This window comes from Vicia villosa, linkage group LG7 (genome assembly GCF_029867415.1).
Source record: "Vicia villosa cultivar HV-30 ecotype Madison, WI linkage group LG7, Vvil1.0, whole genome shotgun sequence".
In the NCBI taxonomy this organism is placed as follows: domain Eukaryota; kingdom Viridiplantae; phylum Streptophyta; class Magnoliopsida; order Fabales; family Fabaceae; genus Vicia; species Vicia villosa.
The window spans coordinates 117,858,550-117,881,970 of record NC_081186.1 but is presented as its reverse complement, the minus strand read 5'-3'; the positions used below and the strand labels follow the sequence as shown (position 1 = coordinate 117,881,970).

The 23,421-nt window shown below is 34.4% G+C and overlaps 3 protein-coding genes across 3 annotated transcripts; 2 read left to right on the top strand and 1 right to left on the bottom strand.

The window, feature by feature from the left end:
• The first annotated feature begins 204 nt into the window (after nucleotides 1-204).
• LOC131616697 (UTP:RNA uridylyltransferase 1) lies at nucleotides 205-6,257 on the top strand. The gene is made up of 6 exons (XM_058888111.1): nucleotides 205-1,296; nucleotides 1,593-1,964; nucleotides 4,799-5,022; nucleotides 5,158-5,221; nucleotides 5,364-5,560; nucleotides 5,870-6,257. The coding sequence occupies exons 1-6, from the start codon at nucleotides 310-312 to the stop codon at nucleotides 6,081-6,083; spliced, it is 2,058 nt and encodes a 685-aa protein (XP_058744094.1). The 5' UTR covers nucleotides 205-309; the 3' UTR covers nucleotides 6,084-6,257.
• Nucleotides 6,258-7,372: 1,115 nt separating this feature from the next.
• Nucleotides 7,373-9,099, top strand: LOC131618395 (glyoxylate/hydroxypyruvate reductase HPR3-like). Its single transcript, XM_058889627.1, has 2 exons — nucleotides 7,373-7,898; nucleotides 8,159-9,099. Exons 1-2 carry the CDS (start codon nucleotides 7,440-7,442, stop codon nucleotides 8,675-8,677), a joined length of 978 nt encoding a protein of 325 aa, XP_058745610.1. The 5' UTR covers nucleotides 7,373-7,439; the 3' UTR covers nucleotides 8,678-9,099.
• A 12,460-nt stretch (nucleotides 9,100-21,559) lies between these two features.
• LOC131618394 (glyoxylate/hydroxypyruvate reductase HPR3-like) lies at nucleotides 21,560-22,960 on the bottom strand. Its single transcript, XM_058889625.1, has 2 exons — nucleotides 22,368-22,960; nucleotides 21,560-22,284 (listed from the first exon to the last, which is right to left on the bottom strand). The coding sequence occupies exons 1-2, from the start codon at nucleotides 22,863-22,865 to the stop codon at nucleotides 21,766-21,768; spliced, it is 1,017 nt and encodes a 338-aa protein (XP_058745608.1). The 5' UTR covers nucleotides 22,866-22,960; the 3' UTR covers nucleotides 21,560-21,765.
• Between the last annotated feature and the right edge of the window lie 461 nt (nucleotides 22,961-23,421).

The following is a 23,421-nucleotide window of genomic DNA, read 5'->3' as shown; positions in this document are numbered from 1 at the left end:
ACGCAAATCAAATATTTCAATAATTCTTTTTAAATTAATAAAAAATTTAATCCGTTTTTAGTTTTTAACAATAGTAATAAATGTTTGATTTTTTCGATAACCGTTAAATTAAAATTTAAATCAGATAAGGATGATACCAAAATTTAAGATTAACAAATAAAAAAAAAAGAAATATACTCGTTGAAAATTTCTTTATAAATTTTAATTTTCACTTTCTTCTGTGCCAAGTCTTTCTCACAAATTTCAAATCCAAGATTTTAATTTTTTTTCCACTCTCTCACACAAACCCCAACACTCATCCCCGCCGCCATGAACGGCGGTGGTGGTAACTTCCCGCCACCGCAACCTAACGGCGGCGATTTCCTTCTCTCTCTTCTTCAAAAACCCCGCCCTCCGACTCAGACTCAGACTCACCCATCCCAATCTCCTATCATCATGCCTCAACAATCTCCCACCATGGATCCCGCCGTCGCCATGATGGGCCCCACAATCCCGTTCTCCACATCTCCGTATCAAATCAATGGTCACGATCATCTCAACCATCATCATCATCATCCCTATCATCATCAGAATCAGAATCTTTCACCATGGTCCCACACACCTTCTCCTCCTTACCCGCAAAACGCATTCGGGTTGCTCCATAACCCGTTTTCACTTCCTCCGGTACCGGAAACCAGTTATCCCAACAACAACAGCACTCCACTTCACTTCACCAACGGTGGTGTTTCACTCGCTGAGAATCTAAGAAGATTAGGGTTTCCGATTGAGAGTCATTCTTTCGTTCAGCAACATCAACAGCAACATCAACAGGAAGTGAAGTTACAGTTTGGATCTTTACCCACGGTTTCTTATACTACTACACCTGAAGTTTCCTCTAATGGAAGCTTTAACGGTTTTGATAGGAATGGTAATCATGAAAGAGGGGTTATTGGTGATTTTAGGTCAAATGCGCAATCTACTGAACAAACTAGGGCTCCACCTGGGTTTGGGAACAATACAAAGGGATTAGGGTTTGGTGAAACGGGTGATAGGAATGAGGATTTCGATTTGGCTAGGAAGCTGGAAGGTTTGAGAATAGGGTTTCATGAAAAGAGAATTAATAAAGGCAATGTGGGTCGTGAATTGAGGCTTCCTGATCAGATTGATCACCCTGGTCCTCCCTCTGGGAGTAATCTTCATTCTGATTATGAGGATATTGGTGCTGTTGGAGAACAATTAGCGGATTCGTTGTTGCTTGAGGATGAGCTTGATGACCAGAGTGGTAACTCGAAGAAGAGCCATGGTCCTAAGGAGAAGGTTAAGACTTAAATATTTGTTGATTTCTGTCGATGAGTCGATCATTCTCGAGAACTAGTTTTTATATTGAATTTTGATTTCATTTAAAGTATTTGGAGTAGATGTTATTTATTGATTTCGTGAATGTCGATACTATGGTTATGATTATTGTTTTAAATTTCTTCTGATTATTGTTTATAACTAGATGTCAATTATCAAATTATGAGGTTCATATGGTATTTATTTATCTATCTTTGTTTACATTGAATGAAATGGAATCTCTATGAATGAGGGTTACTTACAGCATTTATTATCAGGATGCTAGAGCTTCAGACTCAAGAGGAAAGCAGTTGCTAAGTCAGAGGGCAAGAACGTTTAAGAGACAAATGATGTGCCGTAGGGACATTGATAGTCTTAGTGTTCCTTTCCTTGCAATATATGGATCTCTAATACCTCCAGAAGAAGAAAAACTGAAGCAGAAGCAATTGTTAGGGTTACTAGAGAAGTTAGTTTGCAAGGAGTGGCCTACGGCTCGGCTTTATCTCTATGGATCATGTGCTAATTCATTCGGTGTTTCCAAAAGCGACATTGATGTTTGCCTTGCTATTCAGGAAGTTGATATAGACAAATCTAAGGTCATAATGAAATTGGCTGGTATTTTGCAATCAGATAACCTGCAGAATGTTCAGGTGACGTTATTGATACGCCCTCTTAATTTGCTCTGATATATTTTTTAATTACATTTATTTTCATATATAAATAAATGTTAAACACGTACTTCTTTAAAGCATGAGCTGCATATATAACCTGCCATTCACGGTGACTTATGTCTTATATGATGCCGGGAAAATAATCTCTATTTGGTAGGCATTTGTTAGAGTAGCCTTGTTAACGGTTTTTTGTTAGCATGGTAGTTAAAACTACTTGTACGTAATTGTACTTTTATGATTGTTGTTTTCACTAGCAATCCCGGTCATGTGCTTAAACTCAATTTGGTGTGATTGTGTGGAATTGTTGATTAAGCTAGGAGAATTGATGGGATAGTTACATAACTCGAAGATACCCACAACAAACCGCGAATTGGTTCGTGCGTACCGGTTCGCGGTACTTTTGCAAATTGGTTCGCACAAATTCGTGTTAAATGAGACAATAATTGTCCAATAAACAAGAAATAAAAAAAATCTTTTAACTATTTTTTTTAATTATAAAGAGGTCACTATCACATCGATAAAAGTGAACACTATTGACGATACCAATCCAAATTAAAGATTTGCTATTTATAACTGATTTTTAAAGCAATGTTAATGAAATAGTCGATGTGGGACTATGAAGTTTTTCTCTCAACCAATTTGCTGTACAAAGGAGATTGAAAGGAGTAGCTTTATTATATAGTCGACGTGCGACTATGAAGTTTTATTGATGGTATTAATATTTTTTAATTTCTAATTAAACAAATTTTTTTTAATAATAGCGTACCGACATACCACGAACCTAAATAGCGCACCGACTCTGTATACTCCTCACGTGCCTAATGTTCCAAGAGTTGTGAACTGCATACCCGAATTTACCACGTAGCAAAGTGAATCACGAATTATGTGACTATGTCTATGGATGGGGGATATTATGATCCCTCTATGTTAACAAATATATGAGTTTAGCTTCACCCAAAAACCATATTTGCGACCCGGTTTCTTCCAAACCCTAAATCAACTTTGCAACGTGTCCAAACTCGTTTTGGGCATTTCTCCTTCCCTCAATCAGCTCAACCGTTTATGTGGGCTGGCGTCTCCCATCCCCTCTGGTGTTAGTTTATTGGTTCAAGTGCTTCAAGTTGATTTTAGGGTTCCTCTACTCCGGTTTTGCTAGTTCAAATTTTTTCTCTGTTCCTCTGATCTGAGTTTATTCTCTAGATTGAGTTCTCTACTACAAATCAATTTGCTGGTGCCTGGTTCCCCTGCTTCCCCTGCTTCTGTATTATTTGCTGTTTCATTTTCTTTGGTGTTGTTTTTTTTAATGGTTGTCCCCTGTTTCTGTTTGCTGCACCGAAGATGTTTCCGAAAGGCTAAGGCCAAACTGGTGTTAGTTGTGATGCACCCAAGCTCAGCTGTTTTGTTAATGGTACTAGTCCTGCTGCTGGGGCACGTTTAAGTTCTATGCGCAGGGTTTGTTCTGTGATACTGTGATTTGGATCTCTTTTTTCTTCTATTTTTCTATGTATGTTATTTTATATGCATGTTTATGAACTTACATGCACCTATATACTGTTTTTTTTGAAAACTTTTGTAGGATCTTCAAGAATGACTTACGATCTTGAATTCCCTATTTGATCCCAAGTGATATCTAGATTTTAGTCACCTTTGTTTGTTATTCATTGATCCATTGTTCACCGAATACTTCCTATGTGAAGCAATAATAATATTAATTATTATACTTTGTTTGCAATCTTCCTTTAACCATGTTCCCATTTCTGGAATATAATTTTCCAATTTTAAAATATACTACTTTGCTATTTGAAGTAATGAAAAGTTGATAGCTTGCCTAGAAGAAAAAATTTAGTTGCTGAAAATCATGATATAGAAAAAAGTAGAAAATAAGATTTGGAAGAATAGGAGGCAAAGATGTAGTATATAAATAGAGAGAAAATGTAAAGATGTCTTTTGAAGGGAATATGATATTATCATAGTTTATTTTGGCAAAGATGTAGCACATAATGCAGTGTTTGTTTTTGCAGTATTCAATATAGTTTTTAATGTGTGATTTGTATATGAAGGGGTTACCTTTCCGAGTAGCACAAAAACTATTATTCTACGTCTCTATTTTGACTCTCTATCTTTTTTTTCCTCTTCCAATTCTGTTCCTGTAGTTGGTTATACATTTGCCTGTTTTCCGCCTTGAAAATTGAATAATTAAAACCAAAAGCCCCAATTATTGTTGTGATCATCTATCATACACAGTGGATTATCATCTATATTAATGTGCTTGAAGATCATGTATCCTTCATCTGCTGATTGCATTGTTTATTAATTGTTTATTGTCCATTTATGCTTGAGGAATGTTTATTGCCTGCTAACGTTTGTCATTAACCATTGTTCCTAAACAAGGTTTGTGCGCAATCCTAACCTAAAGACACCTGGTGTGATATGTTCCTTTGCTTATGTCTAAATGTTTGAATACCAAGAGTGCCTTGAAAAATCAGAAATGACTCATATGAAAAAAGGAAATGGAGAAAGATTAAGTCAAAAGGAATGAAATATGAAAAGATGGCCTTCAACGATAGTTTTCTTATAATATAGAACAGAAAAATAAATATTGGGAGATGAAGTAAATTTGAATAGTAGAACATTATTACGAGTCATTTGAAACCCTGAAAATAAATGGAAGTAATAAACAAGAAATGGAAGATGATTACATTGGGAATGGGAATCTGAAATGAAGGTCCAATACTTTTGATTTTGCTTGGTGGAACCTGTGTGCTTCTTATTGAAATATTCTTTGAATCAATTAAATTTGAAATTGTATACAGGCATTGACACGAGCAAGGGTTCCTATAGTAAAGCTTATGGATCCAGTTACAGGAATCTCTTGTGATATATGCATCAATAACCTCCTTGCTGTTGTAAATACTAAGCTTCTCCGGGATTATGCAAATATTGATACAAGGCTACGACAGCTGGCTTTTATCATTAAACACTGGGCAAAGTCACGAGGAGTCAATGAAACTTACCATGGGACCTTATCTAGCTATGCGTAAGTTCTCTTCAGGTCCTATTTGTCAAAAGTATATTTATATATATATTTTTTATGAATGGATTGAGTTAATGCTGATGATTTTGGTATAAAATGTTATGCTGTCAAAGTAACTTGTGTAATTTTTAATTTCAGGTATGTGTTAATGTGCATTCATTTTTTACAACAGCGACGACCTGCTATCCTTCCATGTTTACAGGTTTGTATTGTAGTTTTCATTTTCTTTTCTTCTGAGTTGGATTTATCTATAGACATAAATTGTGTAGGGTGTGTTGTACATAATATACCTAACTTCATGAGATACCAACATGAATTTGTTGGTTAAATATTATTCTGTATAGGGGATGGATGCGACATACTCAGTTACCGTTGACAATGTGGATTGTGCATTCTTTGACCAAGTTGAAAAACTAGGTCATTTTGGACGACATAACAAGGAATCCATTGCTCATCTTGTGTGGGGATTTTTCTTTTATTGGGCATATTGTCATGATTATGCCAATTCCGTTATATCTGTTCGCACAGGAAGCACAATCAGGTAAGATACTTCAGCATCTATGATTTTCTGTCACAATGAATTTTTGCTTATTTTTGAAACCAAAGGGAGAGTATTATGTGCTTATGTATAAATATTCCTAAAGCAAAAGATAAAATAAAGCCTAACTATTTTCATAAGCTATTATATATAGCTTATGGAAAGAAACATATTATAAGCTAATTTTATAAGCTCTTTTAAACCATCTCATTAGTAGACCTGAGACCCTAAACCATCACCAACACTAAATTACTAAAACTAACATCCAATGTAGACTTTTCATTTGATTGAATATGTTTTCTTCTGGTGCAGCAAGCGAGATAAGGATTGGACAAGAAGGGTTGGTAATGATCGGCATTTGATATGTATAGAGGATCCTTTTGAAATATCTCATGATCTGGGTCGAGTGGTTGACAAACGCAGTATCAAAGTTCTCAGGGAAGAGTTTGAACGTGCTGCGGATATTATGCAGTATGATCCAAATCCATGTGTTAAACTTTTTGAGCCTTATGTTCGTAGCAGTTGATTAACAAGTTGTTTTGAACATAGATTTCTAGGTGAAGTAATGAACGCTTTGTTTTGTAAAGTTTCTTTTGCCACACATTTTGATATTAATTGAACTCGTCTTATGTTGATATATGTGTATTTATTATGAGCGGTTTAAATGGCATGTAAAGAACTTTTGGTTTCGATCTTTTAATTTTAAAGTGTTTGCTATTATGAGTGAAAGGTGAAATGTATTGTGCATAATACAGATTATATATCACCGTGTTTGAATACAATAATAAATGGTGAAATGAGTATTAAAAAAATGAGTGTTCCTTGGCTTGATATAAAAAAAAGGGGGATTCCTTGTCTACATCAACTTGATAGAAAACTAATGAGAGTATGTTTTGAAGAAGTTTGTTACCAAGTCATTGCACACATTGATATTAGAAAATAAAAACTATAAATAACCGATTAATTTTTAATTGTTAATATTTTTTATTAATAAATTAATAACCGATCATTTTACTCTTTTATATTCTTAAACAAAAGTAAATACTCTTTTTTATTTTAAAACAAGAGTATAATCAAAATAAAAATACAAGTTACATATAAGATAAATTTTGTAAAATAACAATAACGTAAGATGAAAAGAATATTTTATTGCAATCATACATATTCACTCATGATATACTCACCTTCACACGTCAAAAGGTTTTATTTTTTATCTTTTTATTTTCTTAAATAGTAAAGTATTATAAGTCGTTTTGAAAAAAATAATTTAAATATTAGTCGTTTTACAATTTTAATGAGTAATTGTTATTTTTTCTATTATATCCTTAAATATTTATTATTATATTTCTTTTTAACTATATAAATTTATTTTCCACATGTCATTAATGAAAGATAATTTTGTAAAAACCTTCATAATTTTTCATTTTCATACAACAATTATTATTTTTCTTATATACGTGTGAAAAGTATAAAACGAGTTATAATAAAAACGGAGTATTTAATTGTCTCTTTTTGGTGTTTTTTTTTTAAATCCAAAATTCAAAGTCAAAATTTGCTATATCGATTTACTTTTTCAGTTTTTAAAACTAGTATACTGAAAACAATTCTTAGACACATTTTTATAAAATTGATCCTACAAACAAGTTTTTCAATTTTTAAAAACAAAAAACAGTTTTTAAGAAGTGAATCAAACAAGTTCTAACAATCTTAACATCGGTTGATTGAATCTCTCTCTTTCTGGTCGAAATTCTAAAATAAAATAAAATAAAATCTCAATGGACCTATTGCAATCAAAACATTTTTTTAGCAATGACATAAGGTAATAAATACATTATTTTGGTCTTATATTTTGCTAGATCCATTCTACCATTTACCAGTTCCAATGGCGAATCAAAACAACACTCTCCCAAAAGTATTCCTCCACGGTCCTCCCAACATCTCCATCACACTCCTCCCTCCCAATCCTTCTCACAATTTCCATATCCTAAACCCTTCTTCAATTCTCCCTCTCCAACACTTCATATCCACCAATCCCCACCACGCCTCCTCCATCGCCGCAATCGTCACTCTCAGTCTCCACCCCATAAATGCCGATGACATCCGACTTCTTCCCTCTCTCCGTTTCATCTGCACCCCCAGCGCCGGAACTAATCATATTGACCTCTCCGAGTGTCGCCGCCGGGGAATCCAGGTCGCCGACGCCGGAAATGTTTTCTCACCGGATGTTGCTGATATGGCAGTCGCTTTGTTGATTGATGTTTGCAGGAAAATCTCCGCGGCGGATCGATGGTTGAGACGACAGCTTCAGCCTTCCTCTTGGGATTTTCCACTTGGTTCTAAGGTCTGCACTTTCTAGTTTGAAGTTTATTTATCAATTTTTTTTTCCCTTTCTAAAATAGAAAATAAATATTGCCTCAAATGTTTATTTATTTTACATTTCAGTTTAGTAAAAAAAATAATTGTTCTGTTAAGACAACTCAGATGATGGCTCTTTAGATTAGAGAGGCGCGAGTTGGAATCTATAATATGAAATTTTGGTCACTATAATTTATAACATGACTTATAATTTGGTAGGTTAATTGAAGTTTAATGGTGTTTCAGTTGACAGGACAAAAAATTGGAATTGTTGGTTTGGGAAGAATTGGATCAGAAGTAGCAAAGAGGCTTGAGGGATTCAGTTGCAATATATCATACAATTCTAAGAACAGAAAACCGTTAGTTTCATACCCTTACTATTCAAGTGTGTTAGAGCTTGCAACTAACACCAATGTACTTATTTTGTGTTGTGAACTAAATGACCAAACAAGACACATTGTGAACAAACAAGTCATGTTGGCATTGGGAAAAGGGGGAATTATAGTGAATGTTGGACGAGGTGGTCTCATTGATGAAAAGGAATTGTTGAGGTGTTTGATTGAAGGTGAGATTGGAGGTGCTGGTTTGGATGTGTTTGAGAATGAACCTCATGTTCCTAAGGAGTTCTTTTCTTTGGATAATGTTGTTCTTTCACCACATGCAGGTGTATTAACTTCAGAGTCTTTCAATGGTATCAGCCAAGTTGTGGAACAAAATTTGGAAGCTTTCTTTTCGAATAAGCCTCTGATTACTCCAGTTATATAGTTGATTGAATTGTTTATTGCATTTTTTGTTGACCCTTTTGTTGAATGCTTTTGAATGAAGTTGGGTGTGATTGATATGTGTTAGGAGGTTTTTCATTTTCCAAAATAAATTGTGAGATCTCTTTGAAGATGAAATGTAAGTTGGGATCAAACAAAAGATTGGACAGAAATTGAATGTATAACAATAAAGATTGACAAGCAAATGAAAAATGACTATGTCTTAAACTGATAAGAAAAACACATTAGCGATATAAATATGATAAATTAGTTGAAAGTTAAAAGCATACAAGACATTCAACAATTAGCATAGCACTTAAAGATTAAAGAGTGCCTCAAAGTTAAATTCATAAAACTTTCAACAATAACGTAGACAAGACGACACATCTACGCAGGTAAACTTGTAAGAAAAGAATTTGTACGTGAATTCTAAATTTAGGGATCTAATAGAAAATTATTTTAGAATAGAAACAATATTAATAAAGAAGTTTTTATTCTAATTATAATTATTCATAAAGAGAAAAACACTTTGCGGTAAGTATGTCTCAAATAAATTTTAGTTGAGCTATCTCTTTGGACAAATATAAATATTAGTCTTAATTCTTTTGAGGATGGTTTGTCTTTAGAGGTTTGCCAGTCTTTTGTTATAGACCCGACTACGTTATTAAGAAGCATGGTGGATCACTTGCTTCTTCAATATAGGAGACATAATTTAGTCATTCAACGAGACTAGGAATTATTTGGTTAATGAAAGGATAGACATGTTAGTTGTTGGGACGTGTTTGATTAGTCATCCTCGATCATGCAGGTGAAGGTGGCTAGCTCGCTCCCACGTCTTATATGTATTTGACCTTGCTCATCCCCGTCTTATTCCTCTCGTATCATAAAAAAAAAAGGGAAGATAATGAGGTGTCATGACACTTTGTTATCATGTAATTTTTATAAGCATTTGCATATGTTTCTAGTCGTTTTAAGGTGATTTTAACCAATTTTGGCCAAGAAATAGAAAAGAAATGAAAAAGTGAAGGAATTACGAAGGAAAGAGGAAAAAGAAGAAAAATATGAAGAAAAACTACATAATCCCTTGGAAAAATCACTGCCATATTATGGCGAGATAAGTGCCTCATCACAATGCGATATAAAGGCATCGTGACACGATGCTCTTCTTTTCCTGCCACATATTTGTTGTAATTTATAGGAGAAAGAGAGGAGAAAAAAGTTGGACTATTTGGAGTACGATTTTCTGAAGGTAGGGCAAATATTGAAGCTATGGAACGATGACTTTCATCATTGGAAGTCAATTTCTAACCGAAGATTCATGTATTGTCTCTTTATTTCTTCCGCTATGTTTACTATATATATGAGTAGTAATTTTCTATTGATTAGAGCTTGCTAGACGAACCTGTATGAATCTATTGGATCATATGTTTGAGTTTTATACTCTTTGTACTTTTGATTAATTCAATTATTTATTCAGTTAATTTTGTGTTTGTTGCTTTATATGTGTTGACGAACTCATATAATGAACTTAGAAATCATAGTGATTACTAACTCTAACTTTGTAAATATGATCTAAATCATCTAATCAATCGAAGATATTGTTTTAGGACACAAAATCTCATTAAAAGGTATCAAGATAGATCAAGCTAAAATAGAGGTCATTGAGAAATTACCTCCTCACATAAATGTGAAAGGAGTGATAAGTTTCTTAGGATATGCTAGTTTTACTGACGTACATAAAAGACTTCTAAAAAATTACAAAATCTCTTTGCAACCTTCTAGTGGAAGAGAATACATTTTAGTTAGATGCTAATTGTTTGAATTCTTTTTCTGTTATTAAAGACATGTTGGTCACTATGCCCGTAATCGTCGTTCCTAATTGGGAACTTCCCTTTGAAATTTTGTGCAATGCAAGTGATTACGCGGTTGGAGCACTTCTTGGCCTACGCCATGCGAAGTATTTCTATTCAACATACTATGCTATAAAAGTTTTAAATGAAAATCAGATGAATTATACCACCACTGAAAAAGAATTGTCGATTGTAGTATTTGTGTTGGATAATTTTCCACCTTATTTAATTTGTTCCCAATTTGTTATTTTCACATATCATGAAAACATTACAATATCTTCTCGATAAAGGAGATTTGAAACCTGGATTGCTCATATGTATATTTTTGTTGCAAGAATTCGATTTGTAAATCAAAGATAAAAGGGTGTTAAAATGTAGTAGCCGACGACCTCTCTAGGTTGGATAATAGTAAAGTGACTGAGAGGGAAAATAATATCACTGAAGAATTTCGGGATGAACACTTAATGGCAATCAGCAAAATTACTTGGTTTGCCGATATAGCTAACTACAAAGCTAGAAAGAATCTCCCTGACGGCTTATACCTAGCAACAAAATAAGAATTTTTTACAAAGAGGCTAATTACTATTTATGGAATGAACCATAACATCTTTAAGATTAGTCCTAGTGGTTTAATTCGCAGGTGTGTTGTAGGTGAGGAAAGAAGAAGTATTATATGGTACTGCCGTGACTCAACTTATGGAGGCAACCATAGTGGAGAAAGAGCTGCAACTAAAGTGCTCTAGTGGTTTTTGGTGGCCGACTCTGTTTAAATATGGTAATTTGTTTGTTCAAGCATATCTTTAATGTCATAAAATAAATAATATCTCAAAGAGGGATGAAATGTTCCACCATCTAATTCACATATTTACATTCATGTATATGTTAATTACGTTGCCAAGTGGGTTGAAGCCGCTGTATGTAACACTAATGATGCCCACACTGCTACTAACTTTTTGAAAAGGAAAGTTTTTGTTAGGTTCAAAGTCCTTAGAGTCTTGATCAGTGATGGGGGCGCACTTCTGCAAAAAATATTTGAAAGGTGTGCTTGCAAAGTATTTGGTAGGTATGTGTTGACATACCTTTATTTGTTGAGTATGTGCACAAAATATGGTTGACAATCAATTATGGAACACGACAATAAACAGGGACATCCTTGTGAGTTAAAATTATTATACAATTAGTTATCAATTTATTTATTACATATTTCTCTATTATATATTTCATAGGGGAGATTTTGAACATAAGAGACTCAAAAACATGTTGAGCACTAGTCGAGGATATTTGTGCAAATGTTGGGATGCTGTGAACACCATGTTGAAACTTAAAATTAGTGCAATAATAAATTCGTTTCAAAAAAGTGTTTCTAATATTATTCATTGGTATAACACTCAATTTTATTTGAGAATGCACGACTCCGTATCAAGATAATGTAAACAAGTTATTGCAAAGGAGTTGGAAAGGGTAAAAAATAGTTGTTTCTGACAAAGTTGCATGTGGCTGCTTTATTGGGACAATGCATGGGTTATCTTGTGTGTGTGAATTTTTAGGTCTTCAAATACAAGGTACCTTGATCCACTAAAATCCATTCACATGTTTTAGAAGAAGTTACACATTGAAGAGGATGAAGTAACTGAAGAAGAGAGTGAGATATAATTGGACTTAGAAGAAGAATGTGAAGAGTTGAAGAGGTATTTTAGCACATTGAATATTGTTGGCCAAAGGGCAATAAAGAAAAAAGTGCATGGACTTACATATCCATGCACAATTTCCATGTGACCACCACCAGTAAAATATAAGCAAGAAAGAGAAGTTAAGAAAGTAAAAAAGGGGGGGGGGGTAAGAGAGTGATTGGTATCGTGATCCTTCATATTGAGAGTATCATAAGGCCTCGTAGGAACTTCAGACATAGAAAGATCATATAGTAAAGCTACATCAAGTCAATCATCTAGCATGACTACATTAAAGATATTATAGAAGTGGGGTCTGATGAAAATTGTTGTTTATGTGCTATTTGAGCTTTACTTAGACGGGGTGAAGACTCCTGGTCATTGGTTCAGACGCAGTTAAATGGTGAAGATTATCTAAACATTTAGTTGTATTCCAGTGTGTTATTTGTAACGCCCTGTTATTTGTAATGCCCTGTTATTTGTAATGCCATGTTGTATTCTAAACAGCTAAATGGTGAAGACAGCAATAATGCCCTATTGTCGTTGATAAACTTTCTCTCCAGTTAAGGGATTTGGAGCAATACCATGCTCTTGTTCCCCATTGAAAGCTTTCTGCAATCTACAATATGGATGATAATGCTTTAGAAATTTTCGATGCTCGAGATAAACAGTCTTCTTTCCTTTTTCAAGCTGATGGTAACATGTGTCTTTTTCACATATAGGACACGCTTTATGCCCTTTAACTTTATACCCAGACAAATTGCCATATGCCGGAAAATCGTTGATGGTGCAAAACAACATGGCACGCATATTGAACTATTCACCAGAATGCGCATCGAAAACATCCACCCCTTCCTCCCACAACACTTTTAAATCATCAATCAGTGGACTTAGATAAACATTTATGTCATTTCTTGATTGTTTTGGGCCCGAAATCATCATCGATAACATAATATATTTACGCTTCATGCATAGCCTAGGAGATAGGTTGTAAATCATCAGAAGAACAGGCCAAGAAGAATGATTAGTATTTAGATTACCAAATGGATTCATTCCACCAGTAGCAAGTTCAAGTCTAAGGTTTCTCGACTACTTGCCAAAATTTGGAAACAAAGAATCAATTTTCTTCCATTGCAAAGAATCAGCTACATGGCGAATTTGTCCATCACATTTTCTTTCTTCTGCATGCCATCTAAGATTCTTTGCATCGTCTGCATTAACGAATAATCTCTTGAGCCTTGAAATGATCGGTAGGTACTATACCACTTTCGCGGGAGGACCCTTTTTGACCTCCTCATCATCACTAGATTCACCATGTCTCTTTTTATAGCGTGACGCCTTGCACTTTGGACAATGGTTATAGTTTACATACTCTTTTCTGTATAATATGCAATCATTAGGGCATGCATGTATCTTTTCATAATCCAAACCCATCAGACACAATATTTTCTTCGCCTCATAATAACGACTTTGCAGTACGTTACCTTATGGAAGCATTTGTGTCAACAATTCAAGCAATTCGGTAAAACTTTTGCCAGTTCACCCGTTAATTGCCATCAAATTAAACAATTTTAACACGGCTAACAAACGTGTAAAATTTGTGCATCCCATTCCCGGGTACAAAGGTGTATCCTTGTCATTGCATAAACTATCATACGCATGTGCCCTCTTAAACGAATCTTGTCCAATATCATGCATCATGTCTTCTAGAGGATCATCCATTTCTACACTAACATTATCGCTTTAGGACACATTTGACTTTGCTACTACTTCACCGTGCCATATCCATTGTGTATAACTTTGACAAATCCCTACACAAATTAGATGATTTATGATTTCTTTCTTACTACGTTTTGGTTCTTGATTTGCACAACGAACACATGGACAGAGAACAAGCGTAGGAAGACTTTCTTCAGCATTACTTTCAACAAACTGTAGAAATTATATCACTCCATGTTCGTACTCAGCACTTAATCGATTAGCTCTCATCCAACTACAATCCATACCTATGTTCCGAAATTAATGCATAAATAATTAAATCATTATGACGCCTACAATTGACATTAAATATTTGTCCAAAAGACGGGGGGTGCAGACATTATTTCTAATAAAATTATTTCATGTTTAGCTTTAGTACTCATTTCTAATAAATATACATATTCAATCTTGAGTTTTCTTTAATTTGTTAAAAATTTACAAACACAATTTTTTGTTTTGCTTTAGTACTCATTTCATGTTTTTTTTCCCAATCTTTCTTTATAATTGTTATTTTCAATAAAGGAGTATTAGGTACATCTCGTCACTTAAATATAATTTTTAACCATCACTTTTTTATTCCAATGATAAAATTCATATGCAAACTATGATTCCAACCTTAAATAATACAAATCCAATTGTAAAAACAACATTGAATGGAATAAACAAATAAAACATAGATAGTTTTTATAAGAATAATAAAAACAAGAGATATGGATTGGAGGTGTACGTGTGTACGTGAGCAAAATGGGTTGGGTTTCTACTAGGGGTGGACAAGAAAGCTTCAACCGACCAAACCTGGTCCGGCCCGTGTATTTTTAAAGCTATTGGATCGGTTCGGTTCGGGTCGTCGGATCATCGGATGGTTAAAAAGGGTTGGGGTGGTTTACTTAGGTCGGAAGCGGATTGCATTCTTGGGCCCGTCGGAATCCGATCCGACCGAATCCAATGATGTTTTTATGGGCCTTCTACTCCAACCCTACTCCAACCCAGTTTAAGCCCATGTTCAACTTTTCTACTTAACCTTGTTATCCTTGCTAAACCCTAAATTTCAGTCTTCCTATACAATCTGCGCCGCACTCCATTTGAACGATTCCTAGTCCAGATCTTCTTGACTATGTTTCTGTTTTAGTGTTCTGTAATCCACATCTTTCATCGTTTCATTGTCTGTTAATGTTTCGTCTTCACGCCTCTATATCTCTATTTCACCAACGATTTCTAATGTTATCTCAAATATTCAAAAGGTTAGAGTTTTTTCTCGGTGAGTTCTACTCTTTTATGTGTTTAAAGTCTACTGGATTCATAAAACTTAGTACTTTTGTGTACGTTTTTTTTCCTTCTTGCAGATATGACCAACTTCTAGGGCATGAACGTACTCATGGAGTTTATCCAAAAGGAATGTTATACTGTAATTTCTTAATCTCATAGATATATGATGTTATGGTTTGATTTGTTTTGTAACATGTGTTTTTAACTTTTATCAAATGTAAAATACGTTTCTAAGTTTTTTGTGTTTTTTTCCCTAACTGTAACTTAATTTTTTCAAAAGCATAAGCAGATCTGAAGGTATGTGAAGCAGATCTGAAGGTATGTGAAACAGATCTGAAGGGTATTTGAAACAGATTTGAAGGGTGTTTGAAGCTGATCTGAAGGTATGCTGATTATCTTTACATGTATTAATAATACTGATGATTTATGTTGATTATGTGTTACTGATGATATACTCTTGATACAGATGATATACTGATGATTTCTGTTGTAGTTTATGTGTTACTGATGCTATACTCTTGTTACAGAAAGAATTTTTAGGCATGTTGTTATTGTTCATTGTATTTATAAAGTTGAATACTTCAACATGGGTGTTTAAGTTTGTGATTTTGATATATGGTTTGGTTTTGTTGGTGTTTGTGTTTTTGTGTTTTTCTGTGTTTGGCAGTGAGGATGAGGCAAGAATTTACACTACTGAGATTGTATCTACTGTTTCACATCTTCACAGCAAAGGCATTGTTATCAAGAATTTTTCCTTCTCTGTTACAGAAAGCATAGTTATGTTGGGTTTTTATTATCATATGATGAAACATAGTCCATAATCCATGTATAAAGCAAATATGTGATCATGGTAGGAAACATAATTTTATTTCTCGTGATAACTTTTGTAGATTGTTTTCTCAATGTTACTTTGTTTCTCATAATTTCTTTTGTAAATTATTTCTCAATATTTACTCTTATTATAGGAATCAATTAAACTATTATTGATGAAGATACACCTGTTAATGATGGCCTATTAATGTTTAGCCAAGGTGAATACTTATATTTGAAAACATGCTTAGATATTAGCCAGACAGAATTGAAAGCCTCCTTTATTTAATTTCTTATTATAGATAGAAAATCTCTTTTATTTAATTTCTTATTATAGATCTGTGAGCTTATTATTTAAGTATTGATTTTCATTAATCTCAATAACATTTTTATACATGTTATTTTGTTCAAAATTGTTATAATAGAACCAGAGTTATAAATATTTATTTGTTTCTCTAAATCCATGCTATTTTTTCTATACTTGTAATCTCATTAATTTTGGCTTTATGACAGATAACACATTTTGCCTCCTCTCCACGTTCAAGAATATTTTTAGTCCACTCTCTCCCACTCTTTCCACCTCATTTAATCTTCTTCTCCTTAACTCACTTGTTCCATAATGCATAATACTCCCTCTGTAAATTTTTTTCCATTCTGCTTATACTCCGTCCATCTACTCACCCAATCCCACACAAACAAACAAAGCCAATAGCATTAAAACAATTAAATAATCATGGCATCACAAAAAGCCCGAAAAATCAAACCACAAAAGTCACGAATCCTAAGTTTCAAACATCTAAATCGGCCACCAATCAAGCATGAACAATAACGATTAAAAAAGGAAAAAAATGTAAACACAACATCCGAGCAAGATGGAGGGATTACCGACAAAGAAGAGTTATTCGTTGATGAAGTGGAATCTGATCTGAAATTGATGTTGTAAGAAATCGTGCGCCTGAAGACGGAGGTGGTTCTCCGCGGCTGAAGGCGGTTGCAGGCAAGGTTGATGGTGGTTTGGTCGCGGCTGAAGGCATTTGCAGGCTGAAGGCGGTCGCGGCCGAGAGCAAACAGTGGAAAGGGGTCGCGGCTGAGAGCAAATAGTGAAGAAAGAAGAAAATGAAATGTCTGAGTTTTAGTTGGAAATGGGCCTTTTCCCATCGGTTTTTACATGGGCCGAAGTAAGTTAGTGCCAACTAAGGGCACTTTTCCCATCGGTGGAACACGGGCCGATGTAAAAGCCCAGTTAGTAAACTTTTCCCATCGGTTTTTACATGGGCCGAAGTAAGCTAGTGCCAACTAAGGGCACTTTTCCCATCAGTGGAACACGGACCGATGTAAAAGCCCAGTTAGTAAACTTATCCCATCGGTTTAGGATTAGCACCGATGTAAAAGGCTTTATAACCTATTTTCATTTTAATTACAAGTTTGCCACCGCGTTATTTTTTCCATCATTGGAGTTAAATGTCTAATGTAAAATCACTAAATCAAATTTTTTTCACATCAATTTATTATAAAATCTGATGTAAAATCCTTTGACAAGTATTTTTCACATCAGTTATCTTGATACCTGATGTAAAATCTTGAAACCTAATGTCTTCTTTTTAGTAGTGTCTCGTCCATACGTATCGGGCAATCAACTTTCATCTTCTTAAATATGATTGTTAAAAGGGTAAGTATTTCCTTTATCGTTTCCACATGGATTAGTGCGATACTACCGCCGTTCTACAATTAATTGTGTTTTGAGTTAAAGTTTTGTAAGAGTTTGGTGACATGAAATGTAGATTGCATGAAAAATAAACAAAGATAGTAAAATATGATTTAAAAACGATTTGAGAAAATTGTGCCAAGATTAGTTTTCGTTAGATTGCTTCACAAATATTCGATTAATCATGCGTATGAACTTATTAACGATTAATGCAACCACATATCCTCTCGATACCGTTTATTTCTAAAGCAATATCATGATTATCATCACATTAACTATTAGATGATCTCTCATGCCAACAATCAACATGATAATCTTAAAAGCTTGATACGAGTGATTATCAACTCACAAATCTATCTCTAGAGTTTGTTTATTGATAGATGAATATATTTAAGGTCAAGGTTTGAAACATATCTCTCAATAGTGATTCAAAACAACAAATAGAACATGAATAATAAGATATTCACCATATATTAATCATCAACCAAGTTCATACACAAAAGATTAAAATAAATACATATTTTACAAGCTAACTACCTCTAATCTTAACACCAAAGGGGTTTAGCTCTTCATAGCCATGGAAGCTTCAATAACAAGGAACATAACAAGATTCACTAGAATCAAAACTCAAAGAAGATGAAGAAAGATGCTTGGAAAATCTTGAGTTTTTCTCTTCTTTCTTCTCTTGCCGTAGATGTGTTGTGAAAAGTATGAGTGGTGGAAAGGATAAGAACACATAAAAATATCTTTCAAGTGCCTAAAATCACAAGTGCCCAAAAAGTAACTTTGCTTAGCGATATTGGCTCGCTAAGCGGACTACCCAAAATATCTGAAAAGTAAACAGACCTCGATTAGCGGGATTGGCCCGCTAAGCGGACTTCAAAATTTGTCTCGCCTCTATTTCTAGTTCAGCAAAGCGCGCTCGAAGCTGGGTTAATGAAAGTGACCTTCGCTAAGCGAGATTGGCTCGCTAAGCGGACTTCAAAATAGGCTTCACTTCTGTTTCTAGTTCAGCAAAACGCGCTTGAAGGCCGCTTAGAGGACTAGCTGATTTTCAACTTCTTCATTTTGATTCCAAGCCTCTTCCAAGCCAATTCCTTCCAAAATTTCCATTCCACTCTTGCCAAAAGCTCAAAGACCTATAAAAAGCAAATAAAAGTCAAGAAACTTAATATTTACAATCAAAACAAAATTTTATGTATTTACAAAAGTATTATGCATAATTGAATAAAAACTTGGGAAAAGAGTTAAAGAATACCACAAAAGCTATGAACAAAATCGGTACAAATTGGATTCTAAAAATGACACAAGCACAATGGAGACCATATGTTTTCACAATATATTGTACAACCACACTTTGAGCTGTCGGAACCGACATCAGAAGCTCGTTTGACTTCAGGAAAAATATAATTCAGAGCTGCCCGAGAGATACTATCAACCAACTAAGAATATAGGGTCTTGTCTTTGAACCTGCGTTCCAACACTGTAATACTACGACTAAATATTGTATGTATCTCGTTATGCTAGTTTACTATCATCTGGTTCACAGAATCCCAACCCGTAACAAATCACCCTTGCTATTTCCCAGCCAATTCTTCTTACAAGCATAAGCAGACACAACTCGATTTGTTGTTGTATTTCTGAGATGCATAACCTCATTGGTCAAGGCACAAACAATTTTCTCCTTTACCTGATCAAGTATCATGCTTTTAACATATTCAATAGATCGGGATATTTCACGCAAAAATTACTGAATTGTAAAACAACATCAACATATAGTTAATTTGAAGATGCATTTATTATAACATTCCATGCATCCATAATTTTCTCCACAATGACGCATGCCTTGACCAGTTTTCCATCTACACCTGCAATCTGTTTTGTGCCCTCCGCGGATTTAACCTGACTTCTCACATTTTTAGTAATATGATACCTACAAAAGTAAGGCGTAATAAGTAGGAAATACAGTTGCAACCGAATTCATTAATGCTGTATCTCGTTCGGTAACAATGAATTTTGGCATATCTTCTTGATCCTTCAACATTGACCTATAAACCTCTAAAGCCCATGCAAATTTGTCCTCTATTTCACACTCTAGAAATTCAAAACCAATAGAATACGTCTTCTCAATCGATGTAACACCAACAATTTGCAACAATGGAAGTCTGTACTTGTTGGTCTTATACGTTGCATCTATTATGAGTACGGTGGGAAACGTATTGAACAATTTAATGGAGTCAGGATGAGTCCAATAAATATCTCTTATTGTTACCCCATCATCACCTCTTCGGTGCCTACACACATAATTGTTTTCATCTAGAAGTTACAAGAGGTGTTGCATCTCGGTTCGATCCCCCCTAATCGCTAATTTTGATTGATAGAGCCTATTGTAAACTTGCTTGATATTTGATGTATTCCTGAGTCTTTTGCGCTTCAAGGTTGCAAATATGTTTTTGGGCGGTACCAAGTTCAAAGTCATGTCAAAAACACACGTCTTCTCATCCGAAAGGATCCGACATGCAATTGGATGATTGACTAACTTTTGATTTAAATCATGGTTGCGTAAACCTCATATCACATAAATCTCCATTTCTTATTTGCCAAAATATAACCACACAACATAAATGGACATTCACATTTTCTTCAACCGGTATCGTCGCGTTTTAATTTTTGGATACGACAGATATATTTCCCACTTCTTTCGCATGTCAAAGTCTCAAATGCATTTCTTCTATCCGTACCATTATCTGAACTTCCAATCACAACACAAAATCTCAGTTTCGTAGCCTCTATATGAATCAACTGTAACATGTCTTCACGTAATTCAAACTCTTCTCCATTTTCAAAATGCTCACAAATATCTACCACCTTAGTTACGATAGGAGATACAAGAGCTGAAACAAATTGAGACACATTAGGTTTGAGAATGTTATCAGGATGCATTATACCTAATGTTATAAAAAACATAATACTTATTAACACTTACATAGAACATGGAAGAAGCTGTTGTCAAATAAACACATACAGAAACTGGAATTGCATTTCCGGTTATGGTCAACTACCAACCGGAAGTATACATCCGATTTTCGTGTAACATTTTTCCACAATGATAAATAGATTAATGTAAGGAATGAGGATTGAAATGAATAAACTTTACCTTAAATTCCACTTTCTTGAGCTCCTTTTGATATGATGAATCACAAAAATGAAGATTTAGAGTGGAAAAATGGATCGAGAATTGAAGGGTTTTTGAGAAATTTTATGGAAAGAAGAAGAAATGGTTTTATCAAAGTTGACTATGCTGGTTATTTTTTTAAGCATTATGAATTTACCATAATACCAGAAGTATACTTCCGGTTATATATGAAATGACAAGGTGACAGAAAAAATAATCTTTCCGCTCAATAAAACCCAAAAACATAATACCGATACAGAACCAAAAGTATATCTTCGATTTTATTTTTACCTTTTGAAGGGTGAAACAATTTTTTTGAAATATACGGTGCAAACTGGAAATACATTTCTGATTTTTGAGGGATAATTTCGAAATTGAAAAGGTCTTTCTTTTTCTTTTGAGCATGACATGAAATAAGAAATTCCCTTTAATAAATTTGGTAAAATTTTCATAAATTATCTAAAAAATCTGTTATATTGGAACAAAAATCCAGTAAAGGTCAACAAACAAGCTTTTTTTTTTTGTAACAATCTGGTAAATTGAAGCAAATATCATAACAAACACCAAATTTTTTAAAAAAAATCCAACTAATGTCAATTTTATTAATTTAGATATTTTGATAAGATTGTAGGATGCCAAGTTAAATTCTCAAAAAATATAAGCACAAAACACCATCGAACATCACAAGAGAAAAACACAACAAAATAACATTTGATTTCCATACTCTAAAAACCACAAATTACAAGTTCATGTGTTATCTCAACAAACAAGACCATCAAAAACCAGCACTTTGCATATCATGCCCCATAACCAATATCATGTTCCTACTTTTACACCAAGAAAAAGCAACAAATTCATTAACTATATAACTGGAGTAATCAAAGGCCTATTTGAAAAGAAAGCTTCCAAATTTTGTTCCACAACTTTGCTGATACCATTGAAAGACTCCGAAGTTAAGACACCTGCATGTGGTGAAAGAACAACATTATCCAAAAAAAAGAACTCCTTAGGAACATGAGGTTCATTCTCAAACACATCCAAACCAGCACCTCCAATCTCATCTTCAATCAAACACCTTAACAATTCCTTCTCATCAATGAGAGATCCTCTTCCAACATTCACAATAATACCTCCTTTTCCCAATGCCAACATGACTTGTTTGTTCACAATGTGCCTTGTTTGGTCATTTAGTTCACAACAGAGAATAAGTACATTGGTGTTAGTTGCAAGTTCTAACACAGTTGAATAGTAAGGGTATGAAAGTAATGGCTTTTTGTTCCTAGAGTTGTATGATATCTTGCAACTGAATCCTTCAAGCCTCTTTGCTACTTCTGACCCAATTCTTCCCATACCAACAATTCCAATCTTTTTTCCTGTTAACTAAAACACCATATTCACATGTTTATTGTCAAAACTGTCTAAATACTGGCAGCTAGCATGAATAAATAAGAAAAAATGCATACCTTAGAACCAAGTGGAAAATCCCAAGATGCATGCTGAAGATGTCGTCTCAAGAACCGATCCGCCGCAGAAATTTTCCTACTCACGTCAATCAACAACGCCACAGCCATATCAGCAACATCCTCTGAGAAAATATTTCCAGCACCGCTGACCTGGATCCCCCGACGCTGACACTCAGAGAGATCAATGTGATTAGTTCCGGCGCTTGACGCGCATACGAGACGGAGGGATGGGAGAAGATCGAGAACATCAGCATTGACGGGGAAGAGAGTGGTACAAACAATGGCGTGGATGGAGGAAGCTTGGTGAGGATTGGTGGCTATGAATTGGTGGAGAGGGGGGAGGGAAGAAGGGTTTACGATGTGGAAGTTGTGAGAAGGATTTGGTTTGAGGATTGAGGAGAATTCTGGAGGACCATGAATGAATATTTTTGGGAGATTGTTTTGGGATTGTTGAATGCTACTGGTGATGGTGCTGGTGTTGACGTTTTGATTTGCCATGGTAGGGTTGGGTTGATGTGTGGCTGAGAATTATAAATAGTAACAAGGACCATGAAGATAATGCATCGTTGCGTCTGCTTCGAAAACAAGGACAAAGGAACTAACTGCCAATGAAATACTGATTAGGATGGTCCCAATCATAAAGAAAAAAAATTAGGATGTTCCCAGCATCCCCACGTTTTCAACGTGTTAGAATTGATTTTCACGAATAATCAAGCTCGGGTGTTTGGTTTTGGATTGGAAATTAACAAACACAATAACATATTAATAAAGAATGTAAATAGAATTCCATAAACTTATAGGAATCTCTATGAATATCAAGAACAAATATATGACACTAAATCGAATAAATAAAAGTAAATGAGAATATTGATATTGTAACCTGAAAAACTCTCAATGAGAGTGAAAAACTACGGCTTGTCTAAGCCAAAGAAATAAATTTATTATAATTAAATAAGGGTAAAAAAGTCTCAACGTGATGCACAAACTAATACTAACAATAGGTAAACTACATACCAAAATAGCTTACAAATAAGAAACAAGAAATTGAAAAATA